We start from the raw sequence: 16,156 nt of genomic DNA on the forward strand, positions 1-16,156 counted from the left end.
ATTCCTAAGGTCTAAATTTACCAGCTTACTCGTAAACAATGAGAGGTTTTACATCTATGATGAATTTAGATTATAATTTCGGACGCGATATGGCGTCCGCGGGACTTACGGGGATAGTAAGATTAAATTATTATATTTGAATTTGGTAATTACTACGCTCATTTTTATTTAAAGATTGATATATTTCTTACCTTGAAATTATCGCTGTTTCTGGTTTACTACAACGGTTTCCACACACACATTAGGGCTTTTCATAATCCGGATAAGAATTGTTGATGAAGTCGCCATTGCCGGATACATAATACAGCAAGGAAGGAAGAGCGACAACGGTTTAAATTTAACTAAGTCTGTGCGAAGACGCATTTAGATATGTTGCTCGTACATATGAATTTTGACGACCGGTCTGGCCTAGTGGGTAGTGACCCTGCCTGCGAAGCCGATGGTCCTGGGTTCGAATCCCAGTAAGGGCATTTATTTGTATGATGATACAGATATTTGTTCCTGAGTCATGGGTGTTTTCTATGTATTTAAGTATTTGTGTATTATATATATCGTTGTCTGAGTACCCACAACACAAGCCTTCTTGAGCTTACTGTGGGACTTAGTCAATCTGTGTAAGAATGTCCTATAATATTTATTTATTATTTATTTATATGAATAGTTTTTATTTTTAAATTAATAGGTAAATAAATATATTTCAAGTGAATAAATCGTTTTATATGAAAATTTATATTTTTGGCGTTAAATGACTTAAATGACAGCATTGACATTACAGACTTTTGTCTTGTCTATGTTCTTACCGGCCAGACTCAAATCAAGGCCTATCAAAGAGGCCTATTGACAAAGATTTTTTTTTAAATTTTATTAAGGAGGGTAGAGGCACGTCTACCCTTCATAGATTTTATGAACATAGACAAAGACAAACTGAAATAGATAATAATTTACATATTTCAAAAAATAAATAATAATTTACATATGACTTTGACTACTTCATAAAATACAAATCAAAATATATTTGATAAAATAATTGGATTTGTTCCTAGAAATCGTATAGACAAAGCCAGTTCTAGCAATGTTGCTGTAGTAAAATATTTTTATGGTAATTACTGGCAATACAGCTCTAGAAACGGAGCACACATGTACAATTATGAAGGGTCACGTCATTCCAAGGAAGTCAATAGGCCTTGGTCACTACCTTCCTCTGATTATGCATCAATGGTTTGGATTGTCACACGTCACACGTGGCCCGTGTGATCTAGAGGCATATTTGAGGTTTTATAGTTTAACTTGTTATTGATATAATAATTACGATACACGTCTCGCAGTGCAACGCGCGCGCATCAAGCGAGCGAAATAAAGCGAGTTGTGTAAGTTCGTATCATATATATCAATGATAGATAAAGTTAAGATTTTGAAATTTCGAACAGGCCTCTTGAGCTAAACGAACATAAGCAAAACAATAAATATAATAATTACGATTATACTTAAACCTAATTAAAGATAACCAATAACCAACCCAAAGGAGTTTAAACCCGATTAACACAGAACTAAGTAGATAGTCTTTATTGCGCTAGCTAGTCTTTCTACGAATTGATTATCGAAGTTCAATTAGTCGCAAATCGGTAACGGAGAATGCACGAGGCACTGGCTATCGTGTGTAACCCTTTAATAGGTCAAATAAGTAATAAAACTATTAATTTACATAAATAGACTACTTTCTCTCTCTGCAATGTGAATTTGCCTTCTCTATAAAATACATATTTATATAAATGTAGGTACAAATAAGGTATTACATATAGGCATAGGTGGTGGTAATAGGTACTTTTAGATGTATATACAAATACATGTACAATTTATTTACTTGGAAAATTAAAAAAAATACAGTAACTCTTCCTTAATTATTTACTAATACTTCGGTGGATGAGGAGACTCCATTAGAAGGTGGATGTCCATTGGAAGGTGGTGGTTTCGATTTTTCTGAAAAAGAGTACCTCAGTTAACAATAAAATTTTAATACCTACCTACCTGCTAGTTACTGTGAAGTTATAATTACGAAATCATAATAAGAGAATACGTATAGTAGAGTTACGGATTGAGGAATGTAGAACACAGCGAGGCGTTCAAAGGGTGAGCATTAAATCGCCTATAACTTTTCAGATTTTGATTAAACATTTGAAGACACTGATTTAAACTTTCACGATTTTTACTCATTCACAACGAGGGGACTTCATACCAAGTGCGGGTAGTTCGAAAAACTCGCGCGCCTATAAGATCTTGATGTCAACTTTAGCCAGTCTTCTCCGAGAGCACGGGGACATCGCCGTCCTCGAAACGTCGGAGGTAAATTTAAAAACTTAATTTTTAAATTTTATCTTAATAAACATATGAGCAAAATTAGCAGAGAATTAAAAGGTACCTTGTAGCAGAATTTTCTGTAATGTGGAGAAAGGAGCGTCTACCAGCACGCACAACGCAGTCGCAACCATCAACGACAGTGAAATATCCGTGTAGAACACGTAAAACTGAAAATGTTAAGTCACAATACGCATCCATTTAACTTAACTCGTGCCCAGTATCTTGCTAGATAATATTTTTTATCTTAATTTTTATCTAATTCTCTTGGATTAGTCTAGAGACGAACTATTTAAATACATAACTATTTTAAGGAACCATTTTAAATTAAATGTTAACATCAAAACAAATGAGATTGGTATGAGTTACGCTCGCACAGCTTGGTTCTGCCCCAGTTCGAGTATTTGCACTCAACCAATAATTGTTGAATATTATTTAGGTATGATATGTATGTACTCAAAAAAGTGCGCATTAAATAAGGTGCCACGTGCGAAACTCGAGCCATTTATTTTTAAGTTCATATATAATTTATAGAATGCTTCTTAATGTAGCTACATTATACGTATTAGATATTACCAAATATTACTTCACATCCCAGAAAAACAATAGGTACAATAAACAATTGAATTTTACCCATCGCAAATTAGCAGCCGGTTACGAGGTTGATATTAACTTTGATGATTAAGTACAGTTGAAAATAACTTGTTTTCAGTAGAGATTCATCTTACCAAGTTCCTTAGGCTGAACATGACAGGCAAGTCACTTTGCCCTCTTATAATGAACTGGATCGGATAGTGGATCAAATACAGTGCATAGGATATGCGGGCCAAGAACTTCCACATCGTTAAGGAGAGAAACCAGTTTATGGGCCCTGAAATAAAAGAAAAATAAAAATATATTATAAATTAATTAGAGGATTTCGGAACAGCCTAATAAAGATAGGTACAACACACAAAAACCTACAACTTTACATAAGCACTGTACTTTACAAAGTTTTGCAAATATGCAGCATTTAAAAATGCAGGTTCATTGACTATCTTCAAAAAATTGATAATTTTATTAATTTTATTTTTATAATACCTCCACTAAATGACAGCCATTATTTCCAATTCTACTGAAAAAACAATTTTTCTCGAATTACTTAAACTCTTTCGATGGCACTGTCTAAGTAAAATTTGCTACGTAGGTCGCGGCTACAATGCTACGGCGTAGAACACGTAGCAAAATTTTGGTATTTTATGTGATTTGATAGCTGTTAGTCCAAATTGTAATTCGTCCAAGTAGCGATTTGTCCATTACGTGGTTCGTCAAGTTAAGTATCATATACGCCGTTCGCCCATATCGCGATTCGTCCAAGTCGCTATTTGTCCATTTTGTTTCTGCCGCAGTGGAAATGGAGCCTAATTAATCCCATTTAATTACCCACCTTCGAAATCTAAACCTTACTCTAACATGTCATATTTAAAGTCATGGGTTACCTTACCATGTTGTTTCAATATCATTGAAGTAACACGGTACCAAATTTCGAATCAATAGGACATATGGAAGGTAGTCAGATCCCCTCATCAACGAAAAGAGCTGATGATCTTCAAACGGCTGAACAGATTTTCATGAAACATGGCTAAGAACACTCGGGGTAAAATTATCTATGACACAAATCAGATCCCCTCATCAACTAGAAAAGAGCTGATGATCTTTAAACGGCTGAACAGATTTTCATGAAACATGGCCAAGTCAATCTATTTTATTTAAACATAAAAGATTTTTAAAAGCTTGATTTGATGCTACAATCGTAGTGCATTTTAGTTGTATTATGAAAAAAGTTTATGGATATATATACGGGCCAGATGCAGAGAGTAAGTAATTATGGTCGACCGGTCTATTAGCAAACAACAAAATAGCGTGAAACCTCCATATCCAGCAGCACACGCAAACACGACCCAGCCGACTGCCACCGCCCAGAGCCCCCTCATGAACGAGTTGAGGAAATTTGCCCAGAACTGGGAAAACTTGGCGTCCGGGTTGTTGCTGTAAACCATCCCAGTACCAAGTGCGAACGCGGCCGCCCAACCAGCTGCTAGGAACCACTGAAAAACACATGTTAGGTTAAAGCAATAAAGATGTCTTATGGCAACTAGCCTTTGCAAGATTGACCCTCAAAGCCTTAGTGAAACTGTAGCCAGACTATGCTCTACGTGACCAAGAAATAAAAATAAGTTAATATTTTCATAATTTAATTGAGAAATGATTAAGTAATCAATGTTATGAATACGGATATCGCTTTGTTAAATACCTTAGGTAACCTCCTCGGATGTTCTCGCCAAATGTGAAGCAGATAACCAAGTACCATGCCCACGACGAAGGGCGGCGATCTCGTCACGGTGTTCACGTAGTAGTGTTTGAAGTAATCCAGCAGTAAACTTATGTCGAACCCCATGCTTAAAAATGGTATTTGTATTCATTGATTGATTACCGTACGTAAAATCAGGTAACTTTAGTCCACAGCTTACAACTATGGTCCAAATTCAAGTTCAACGTAGTAGAAGGAAATACATACCTAAATAACATGATCCAAATATCATTCGGAACTCTAATGTTACATTCGAATTGGTCTGTTAGAGTTTTCTTGTGTCCGATGTTCAGTGTAAAGGATGACTCACGTTAGACCGGGTCGTGTGCGGCCCGGAGCTTCCAGCGCATCGTTTTCTGTGGAAAGCATCACGTGATCGCCTGTCATGTCTTAGAAAAGTAAACGCCGGAAGCTCCGGCCTGGACACGGCCCGGTTTAGCGTGAATCATCCTTAATTTTTTATTTAAAACATGTCCGTTATATTATATAAAAGTGCCAGCATTTCTCTGGCTTCCACGTTTTACCAAGACGGAACCGACACGGCCTAATATTTATTGCTAATTCTAGTAAATTCAATACTTAAGTCGTTACACCTCAACAGCCTTAAGTAATGTAAGTATAATATATACCGGGTGTGGCCTGTAATATGAGCAAAAAATTAAACTGTACTCCTCATTCAGACCAACATTTGTTCAGCAACTTTTAAAAATAACTTGTGGTTTGATTTTTAATACACTTTAAAGTTTATTCTAAGATGCAATGTATTGCGAATTTTGTTATGTTTAAGGCGTGACAAGCAACGTCAATCATAATGATAATGGCGTGGCGATGGCGTCCATTGAAGATAATATTTATTTTGTATAAAAAATAGGGAGTCTAAATGCTTCATAATTTTTAAAAGTTGTTGAACAAAAGTGTCACCGTTTGAGGAGTACAATCTATGTTTTAATTATTTGCTCGTGTTACAGGCCACACCCGGTATACTATAATTATTTACCCCAGCAAAGACACTCCGGGATAGTTCTTAATATAAGTGTAAGTGGTGGCGCAGATGATGGAGGCCATGAGACCAGAGGCCAGGCCAATCCAGGCGGAGCGACGGCTACGTAATACCCAGAACAGAACCAGAGGCGACAATAGGTGAAGCTGCGTATCCACAGAGAGGTACCAAGTGTGGCCGAGGCACTGGAAGACAATTGCCATACTTACACAATTATATTATCATGAGAATGAGAGCAAGGATGCCGCAAAAACTCGTAATGGCGGTGTACTGTAATTATAATTGAAAAAACTATAATTACCGTCCACCGACTCCATTTCGAACTTTAAATATGTAGGTACTTATTAAGTATAACCACCATAACGGACTGAAATCGTAGAATCTGCGCGTTGCGTTGAAAATTAACCCGGGGCAATCATTATTCTGGGCCCGATTCGGATTTTGAAATAGACATCTATTTAGACATCTTTTAGACATCACCAAGATACGATAACGATATGTTTAAGATATTTGACATTTGCGCGATTCTGGAGATACTCTTGAACGATTTCCACAGGATATGACTTAGAGATCTAATTCATATCTATTAGATATCTTACTCTATCTAATGTAAAAGTGACATTGGTTGCCCGAATTGCGCTGCAAAAGAGAACTAGTTGATATATGTGTCGCTTAACTTCAAACTCGGGTAAATCCATTTGACCCTCTCAGCAAATATCCACCCTATTACGTTTTCTTAATACCAAAATCGCATAATCTGACAGATGGATTTACCCGAGTTTGAAGTTAAGCGACTCATATAAACTATAACGTATCTAGAATGGATCTAGTACATCCGTCTCTTGTGAATATCTTGAAGTTCGAATACGGCAGTGTTATGATAACTATTATGTTTTATAATGATACCGCTCTGCTTAGCTTTTCTATAGTGCGCCTTATTTCGTAGCGCTCTACGCCGTAGCGAAAGCTCTTATAGATTAGACGTGATATGTGATATCACATCATGCGTAGTGAAAGGGTGAACCCACTCACTTGCAAAACATTGGTACTTAAACCTCTCAATGTTGAACCATCAGAAGTCAAAAGTCAACTGGAACCAACTACGGCAATTTTCCCAGCAGGTGTAAGTAGAACTCGATGTTACTACTCACGATCTCAGTCAAGTTGACGTAGTTCTGCACATGCAGTAGAGTAGACCACCACCAATGGCGGCAGTTCTGTATGCTGGTGGCCAGTGCAGGCCAGCGGGGCCCGTCCGCGCTGTGCTGGATCAGCGACGACTGGTACAGCACCACTGCAGCCAGCAACGGAAACATGCGCAGCAGGCGGTGAAGGTAGAACAGGTGGATGTTTCTCATTAGTGACACTGGAAATTGTAATGTGAGTACATAATTCGTGACTTGTTGGATCGTTCCAGCGGGGCATTCTGCTTATTTGACAGTTGGCAGTTGATTTCGAAAATGTACGGAATAGAATTTTAGGGCCCCCCCACATCTAGCGTCTTTCGAGCGTCGGCGTCTGACGGCGTCTGGTCAGCGCTATGGAAAATGACGTCGCTGCGCAGTTGCGTCGACGCTGCGTCGACGTTGCGTCGAGCAGCAGCCATAGAATTGTAGACGCCGACGCTCGAAAGACGCCAGATGTGGGGGGGCCCTTAACTGTAATGGATTCGTCATTGTATGCGTCCAAAGTTAAAACGGCCGTTTTTGTTTTGAGTTCCTAGATCGACGAAACCAGCAACATAAAAACTAGTTTGATGTATTAAAAAGGTTCTTAAATATACAATACAGTACGTAGCGGCCCCCTTTTTTCAATATATTTCGTTAAATTTAAATAATCACGTTTATTTAGCTGTGGCGCTAGTGTGCACGTTGAAGGGCTCTTAAACAACAACTTTGGCCCCTTGTAGAAAAAATGGGTACCTAATGATTCTCCGAGAAACTTTTAGCAGATCATCGATTCGCCGACAACGATTCGCCGAACATCGTTTCGCAGAGTCATTTATTTGTCAATGTAACTTTTGGTCGACTAACGTTACGTAAACTCTTCGTTCACATACCGTTTAGTTCGATTCTGTGTAAATTAGAAGTAACTATTATTGGACGATTTTCATTTAGCAGAGTAATCGTTTCGTTTAAACAATGTTTAGTCGAATAACATTTCACATTTTATAATTATAGGGTGAAATCTGGGTCGTGTAGCAAGAAAGAAAAATAAGACTTGCCACTTAATTAGGAACACAACACTGTAGATTAGAGTGCATTAATTTGTATTTTTTTTGCACATACAAAAATAAAATACAAAATAATTTCTTATTTAGGGTCATGGTCACCCTACAACTTGACAAGACAAACATCTAGAATCTCGAAGAGAAAGTAGTGGTAACTTACGATAATTAACTGATAACACTTATCTTCGGTTTTACATTCAGTGTAAAAGCAATTAAAAAGTTTAAAAATAATTTAAAAACTTTATTAAAATTATTTACAAGCACTGGGACGGAGACTCCACAAGCTTTTAACAAATACGATCACAACTTAAACATACTTCAGGAGCTGCTCAAAGTGTGATCCGTTTTGCTGTCGACACAATTCGGCTCGTCCTCTTAGGTTATCTTTTAATCTGCCGAGAGCAAAGTGATCCATTTTCACACTTTCAAATGCTCCAATATCTCGCTGACAAAGCTCTTCGATGGTACACCAATCTTTTGATTTCGCCCCAGAGAAAAAAATCCAAGGGCGTCACGCGTCAGGTCGGGATTACGTGGAGGCCTTGCCACGGGTCCGCCGCCGCCTCGGCCAATCCAACGTCCCGGGGAACTGTTCATCGAGGTAATTGCGTACTCGGTGTTCAAAATGAGCCGGAGCACCAGCGTGTTGATAGTGTAGGTTATGCAAGTAATGTTCCGGCACTTCTCGCAGTAATTCAGGCACCACTTTTCTCAACATATCGTATCATAATCGAAAACGTTGGTGAAATAAATCCCGAGTAGTGTTAGCGCGACGTGCTTGGTAATAAAATATTACCGCTCAACATTTGAAAACGGATATGCCGCGGGCATCTTTCTGCTTAATTATCTTTAAAATTACCAGAATTAATGAACTCAATGTACAATCTTTGAATGATTTTATTTATTTTAAAGTTTTGACTTTGTCATAACAGTGACGGTTGACATTTCTTACTCATCTAATCAGTTGTTTATTAAATAGGTTTTAACAGTAATTGTAAGGTAACCATAATTTGTGTTTTTAACTGGGATACTTAAATTGTTGATTAATTAATGAATAGCTGCAATTATTTAAAAATTAACTTTATACCTAACATCGCGTTAATTTACCGAGTTAAGTACAATAGGTTTGAATCACGACCCAGATATCGCCCTGTATAAGTCGTTATTTTCGAAACAAAAACTTTTTGCAAAAATAAAGAAAATCCACACCCAAAAGGATGAAATAAAATATTATCCTTTTTTAAGTAAATTATGGTTTATAAAAATCATTATATTTATATGGTTTAGCTTTCTTTTGCCGGCAATTTTTCTATAGATTTTTGTTTCACAGAAAAAAATTCAAGTAATTTCTAATGGCAAAATAATCTTTACACAATATTTACTTCAAATAATTTTAGTTCGAGATTATTTATGGTTCAGCAAAAAATTAAAACATTGGTTTAGTTTCAAGCACAATTTGTTCATGTAATTTCATTTCACAGAATCATGGACCTGTAGAAAAGTTACTTCTTATAAATACGGTTTTTACCAAAATTTAAGATTCAGATGAATTTTATTTATTGAGTCGTTAATTTAACGCAATCTGCTTTTCTGGAAAGAATAATTTTTTTAGGGGTCGCAGTTCTAACCTAACCCAATTTTCTGGCAACAGTTCGTTTACTTGGGGGTCGCAGTTCTAACCTAACCTAACCCAGTTTTCCAGCAACGGTTCGTTTTCTTAGGGGTGCAGTTCTAAACTAACCTAAACTGCTTTTTAACCAATTTCAATGAATACCTACGCACTACGAGTATGTCAAAGTTAATTTAGTAAAATAATAAGTTAGAGAGAAGTTTTTCTAGTCAATATTAATTCCAAATGAACATTCGACCTATTGTGTTTCGACCAATGGTTTCTCGGGTAATTATGACAGTTACTAAATGATTATTCTACGAATAGTAAATATGCGTATCAATGTTCTGCTTATTGACTACTCTTGCAAACGACTACTATGCGTAATGAGATTCGTCCAATCGTTACTCTGCCAAAGAACCCGTCGGCGAATCGTTGTCGGCGAAACAAAAATCGGGGTAATTTTTTTCGGAATATTCATATTCATATTCATATTCATATTCTTTATTTGTATTGATCATACATTGTCACAGAATACAGATGCGTAATCTACATTATTATTATAAATTATATAGGTATGTCTGAAATATATACAATTAAAAGTAGGTATCATTATAACATTTGAAAAATAGTAATAATTAAATTGTCAATAAAATAATTATACCCCGTTCCAATACGTTGGGAATAATAATAATAGCTTCCATTTAACATTCGTCAGGCTTCTAGGAATTCCTTGACCGAATAAAACGCCTTTTTGATCAGGAAACACTTGAGTTTTTTTATAAAAATGAGGTCTGAAGCAACGTCCTTTATATCAGTAGGTAACCTGTTATAAATGCGTGGACCTATAATTTGGAAGAAGTTGCCCGTTTTTGCAAGTCTGTGCTTAGGTATTACTAGTACCTGCGTTCGTCTTGACGACTCACGCGTAGTAGAGGTGGAAAAGTGTTTCCTGCTCCGCCGGATTAGTTTTCCTACCTCGATATCAATAGGGCACCAGAAAAAATAACTATTCCCATATTGGATTTTCATGTTCTTTTCGTCAAAAAGACGGCAATCCCTTCAGACCTTGTGTCGGATAGGGATATCAAAAATATCGCAAACTCAGTTGCGGGCAACAGCTAGTTTTTAATAAATGCGAAAGTGTCTGACTGACTGTATCGGTAACAACACTATAACAATAACGTGTTGATTCTACATCTACCAAGCGTTAGCCAGTTTGTACTCATAACAGAGCCATCTAGTGATTAATTTCGGTACAAATTAAGATTACATTTTTTATTCAACTTACTTGGCGTCATTTTCTTTACAGTAGTGTAGACAACTAAAAGACCGCTCATCATGAAAAAAGTATCCACGGCCAGCACTGCAGATACTAGCCACGTTGCCTTTGAACTAAAGGCCCACTAAAAATAAGAAAATAAAGCTTGGATGTTGAACAATATTCCATATTTTGACCTACTGGAGCTGGAATGAAATATATGTTAATAAACGCTAATCTTCCAGTTATAGACGACCTCAATATTAGTACAGATTACCCCCAGATTCAATTAAATTTATCTACTTTATTAAATTTATGTATAAGAAAGTTTTTATTACTTATTTATGTATGATTGTTAATTTATTGCATAATAATGGGCCACGCTAAAAATGAGACACGTAGTTTTACTTGCAGTTCTAATATTAAGTTTATAAAGGTTAGTTCAGCTACTCGAAACTAGATGGAGCTTTTGGTTAGGTACATATAATAGCAAAATTAAAGTATCACCATACTGTTTCATAACGGGGCATCCATACTAATATTATTAATAGGAAAGTAATATCTGTTATTTGTCTTTTCTTTATTCCATAGCTAAACTGAACGGATTTTATTGCAAAGTGAAAAGACATAATGACGCTCATGTATAACGGTGGTAGTCCACATTTCCATTCTCACTCTCTCATTAAAACAAAATGTAAGACGCAATACACATTGGACAAAGAAATTGGATACGAGAAATACCACCCCAAGGCTAGTTTTTTTTAAATAACATAATCCGATTTTACGCTATAAGAAAGTTAATTATAACAAAGAAAAAGTATACTAACCACAAAAGCGTCCACTAAGTTGATAGTGATCCCATTGAACATATTTGAAAATGAGTGTCCGATTACAACCCAGAGGATTGAAAGAGACCGCAGGCCATCCAAGCATTCGATGGACCCTGGGGTCTTGGAGAAAGTGAATAAGCGACGTGTGTTTGTGAACACTGAGAAGCTGGTTAGAAGCTTATTTGATTCAGCAGGAGCTGTTGGAACATAAAAAAGGTACATTCACTTGCAATAATATGTTACTCTTCGAAGACCGCAAAGATGTGTGACACGCTCTTATGGCTCTACGAAAAGATCGTGTCAGAGGACTTACCGCGAACCACGTTCGACGTGTTGCCTCTCAATCGCACTTGTAAATTTGTGCGTAAGGTTGACAGGGAGGCAACACTTCGAACGTGGTTCGCGGTAGTCCCTCAGATATTTTTGCTGCCTTCGTTGTGTAACATATTATTGCAAGTGACTATACTTATCAAGTGTGCAAATATTTAATTCGGTTAAAAAATAAATAGATTTTATTACCTTTTACAAGTAAGAACACGTTGTATAAATCATAAATAGTACTTAACGCAGTAAGCGTCCCCAAAATCACTATTGTAATCCTGAAAACAAAAAACTAACATAATAACTGCAAGTTTCAGAGCAAACGTCTGTATGGAGAACCGAGCTTGCTGCGGACTCTTAAAGTATAAACGTAAAAAAGTAAAGTTAGTTTTCTTACACTGCAATATAATCCGCTGTCGAGAAAAGCTTGTCACCAGGCAGTCGGCAATAGAGGTCACTGTAAGACACGTTCAGCATGTCAGCGTACTGCCCGAAGGCCTGTTTTGTTGTACAGCTTCTTGGCAGGCAGACCGCCACCTTTACTTCCAAGCTGTTTTGAGAGGTTGACATATCCCTAGAAAATATAAAAGTGGCGAATACTCTTAGCAAAGGATGTAAGAGTCAATATTAGCCTAGAGAAATATACCTAAGTACAGAAAAACCGGGCAAGTGCGAGTCGGACTCGCGCACGAAGGGTTCCGTACCATAATGCAAAAAAAAAAATCAAAATAAGCAAAAAAAACGGTCACCCATCCAAGTACTGACCACTCCCGACGTTGCTTAACTTTGGTCAAAAATCACGTTTGTTGTATGGGAGCCCCCCAGAATAAAATAAAGATTTAAAAGCCCCATTTAAATCTTTATTTTATTCTGTTTTTAGTATTTGTTGTTATAGCGGCAACAGAAATACATCATCTGTGAAAATTTCAACTGTCTAGCTATCACGGTTCGTGAGATACAGCCTGGTGACAGACGGACGGACGGACGGACGGACGGACAGCGAAGTCTTAGTAATAGGGTCCAGTTTTACCCTTTGGGTACGGAACCCTAAAAAGCGGTAACTCCATACATCAGTTTTCTTACCAAAATGAGTTATTTCGCAGTCGACATCTAACGTCAAGTGGCGGAATTTCTCAGTACGGGTCCATATTGGGTTGCATAATAATTGATTGTCCTAATGTAATGTTACGCATAAAACTCATTTCGCATAATTGTTATTGTGCTGGAAATATTAACATTTCTGAAAAATTATAACACAAACCTAACCTAACCTACCCTATTCTATACAACCTATGCAAAATATTTTAGAAAATACTTTCTGTTTCAGCTGGAGAAAAAATATGCGAAAAGAGTTTTATGCGTAACATTACATTATGACAATCAATTATTATGCGACGAGATAGGATCCCTCTCAGTACTGCTAGTCGACAATAGATGGCACGACGAACGAAAACTCTACTTTTCAACAAGTTTCAGTTATTATTATAACCGAATTAACCCGAACGTTATTTTCAACTCCTTCTGCCTCTAATATTAGTTATAAATTGTTTTAGTAGCACATTTTTCGTCAGTAGCGACACTTGTGATATTTAATGTCAAGTGGCGGTACTGATAGTTCCTCTATTTGACGTTAGATGTCGACTACGAAATAACACGCGTTTTGTTAATAAAACCAAATAAAACGGATGTATGAAGTTACCACTCTTTATTTAATAAGTTTAGTAAAGAAAGAAAGAAAGAATAAGAAGAATATCACAGAGAAATATAAGTTTTCTCTATGATATAGCTAATGTTGGTATGACTCACGACGGTTAAAATTCGATTAAATTAATAAGTCATCCTATACCTGAAATTTTCTTGCCCCATCATGGCCCCGATAGCCCTTTTAAGCCGAAATCCATTCTGAACTTCAGTGGCGTTCTCGCTCATCTTAATCAGCTCAAAAAGGGTTCCGTTTAGTCCTAGATTATCCCCAGTATTTAAAGCCGGAGGTATAAGGCTGTTCTGCTGTAAGGATACTCCGATCATGCAGTATTTACCGATGATTGTGTCGTTTGGAACACGCTGGGCAATTGAGAGACATTGCTGGTAGTTGCCAAGACTACCTTGACCACCGAGCGTGATGCTTTGGGGGATCCTGCCGCCGGCATCGAAAACTGGAACAAAACAATTAAGATTTAAATTTCAATCCATATATCTAATCGTCTTGGTATTACGTGGGCCATACTGAAAGTTTCTGGATTCTGATATTTATATGAGACGACTTATTTTTTCTAAGTGGTCAGTCTAGGAATTTTCAGTATGCCCTAAGTATATATCACATGAAAATCAGTCACTATAAGGACGGTTCAAAACGTTTAGAGTTGGATCAAGAAAAGTCTGCAACGATTTTGACGAAAAAATAACACTTGCACTGTGTGTGCTATCAAAATCGTTGTAGACTTTTCTTGATCTAACTCTACATATCTACCTAGATAGGGAAATTTAACTTATTTGAATAACTGTGATGTCACAAGTGAACGGGGTAGGCCGTATCGGAAACTTACAACCTTGTCGTAGTCGTCGTTCTAACTTGAGATAGGTAAGTGTTGAATATGCTGATGAATTATAAAAGTAAGCACTTACATTGGAAATACTCCATCTCCTCTAAATGCCGCTGGCAAGTCACATTGTCCAATACACTTTCATATAAATTTTCATCGTAAAGACTTTCGGACGAAGACACTTTCAAAACACCAACGATTAGTAAAGTCATGAATACCCAGCGCACCATTTTGATAAACGATTCAGCAACAATGATTTATAAACTAACTGAATAAATGCATTGATAACACTGTTTGTGCAAATAAGTAATATTCCTACGTTAGAATTACTTCTACTTATTTCATAGGTACGCGCTGAATGGATTTTAAGTGGTTTAGAGACTTCAGATTTAGAGTGTGTGGGTGAGTGTTTTCAGCGTTTAAGTACCTATGGGCTGAATCACCTTTTCGATGACTATTTATTCCTATTAAACTTAGCTTGTATCTAATCCATCCATACTAATGATATAAATGCGAAAGTGTGTCTGTCTGTTTTCGCTTCACGCTTAAGCCGCTGAACTGATTTAGTTGAAATTTTGTATAAGTACTTACTTAGCCATACCTTTAAGGGTGAAAAAAGAATGATATGGGGGTGGAAGTTTGTATGGGGAATAAATAAAAAGGATTTGTATTTAACACCTTGGTGGACAGTGGACACTACGCTTATAGGCGACTAGTCTAGACGCCTATAAGCGTAATCCCATTGTTCTCTTTATTGTGTCTGGAGTAGTGTCCAGGCATAGTGTTAAAGAGAGAAGGGAAGGGAAGGGAAGGCAGAATGAACCATTATTTCTAAAAGAGTAATTATTAAGTACTTACTGTCAACCAATTTGATTCCTAGGCCACTACCTATACCAATATAGAACCATGTCATAATCAGTTCAGTTTGTTTAACTTCTATAGTGGCCTACGGATCAAATTGTTGACTGTACGTACCTAGCATAAAACGGTGTCATTATAGGCGCTAGGCGAGTGGAAAAACCAGAGCATATTGACTTAGTCTACTTACATAGATATACATTAAAGACGATATTCGGTTGACGTCTCCAGCCACGTTACTTTTACGGCATTGCTAGTACAGCGTTACAGGTCGTATCCCTATAGTGGCCATCTCCAAACAAAATACTACCCCATCCGTATTATTTTGATATGATATGATATAATTATGATATGGAGACGGCCGCTATATGACGGCACCGCTATCCTAAGAAAACAGACCTTTACAGAAGCGGGAAAGAAAAGATTAAAATTTCCTTGATAAATTGCGTTCCTAACGTTGATTAGAAAGTTCAATCCGTCACTAAAATTACCGCAACGCTGCATCAGAACCGCTGCACCAGGTACTATAGCAGTCGCCATCCGAATGTCAGTTGTTTTCGTTATACATATTTTTTCCTGTTGCAGACTGAGACGAGATACATGTAATGATACTTTTTGCTATTAACATTTAACAGGCACCTTTTTTATTTTACTTTTGGTTTATGTCCCAATCCCAGTAAAATCACAATAATTACAGCAGGCGTTCATGACAGGACCCATAGTATGTGTGGTGGGTGGTTGGAAAATGTGATGTCTACCCCAAACTTTTCCATACACTTTTCGTCGGGTAGATGCACAAATC

At 37.0% G+C, this 16,156-nt stretch overlaps 2 protein-coding genes across 2 annotated transcripts in view; both read right to left on the reverse strand.

Annotated features, from left to right (window-relative positions):
• The window catches only part of LOC134680467 (uncharacterized protein K02A2.6-like), a 303,959-nt gene that overhangs the window by 258,353 nt on the left and 29,450 nt on the right, over positions 1-16,156 (reverse strand). The gene's annotated exons all lie outside the window — the stretch shown is intronic.
• LOC134680498 (nose resistant to fluoxetine protein 6-like) lies at positions 1,895-14,790 on the reverse strand. The gene is made up of 13 exons (XM_063539627.1): positions 14,579-14,790; positions 13,800-14,109; positions 12,351-12,527; positions 12,152-12,231; positions 11,630-11,829; positions 10,833-10,947; positions 6,854-7,068; positions 5,700-5,887; positions 4,646-4,790; positions 4,262-4,439; positions 3,081-3,223; positions 2,417-2,522; positions 1,895-1,977 (listed from the first exon to the last, which is right to left on the reverse strand). Exons 1-13 carry the CDS (start codon positions 14,724-14,726, stop codon positions 1,895-1,897), a joined length of 2,088 nt encoding a protein of 695 aa, XP_063395697.1. The 5' UTR covers positions 14,727-14,790.

Source organism: Cydia fagiglandana, chromosome 1 (genome assembly GCF_963556715.1).
Source record: "Cydia fagiglandana chromosome 1, ilCydFagi1.1, whole genome shotgun sequence".
Lineage (NCBI taxonomy): Eukaryota > Metazoa > Arthropoda > Insecta > Lepidoptera > Tortricidae > Cydia > Cydia fagiglandana.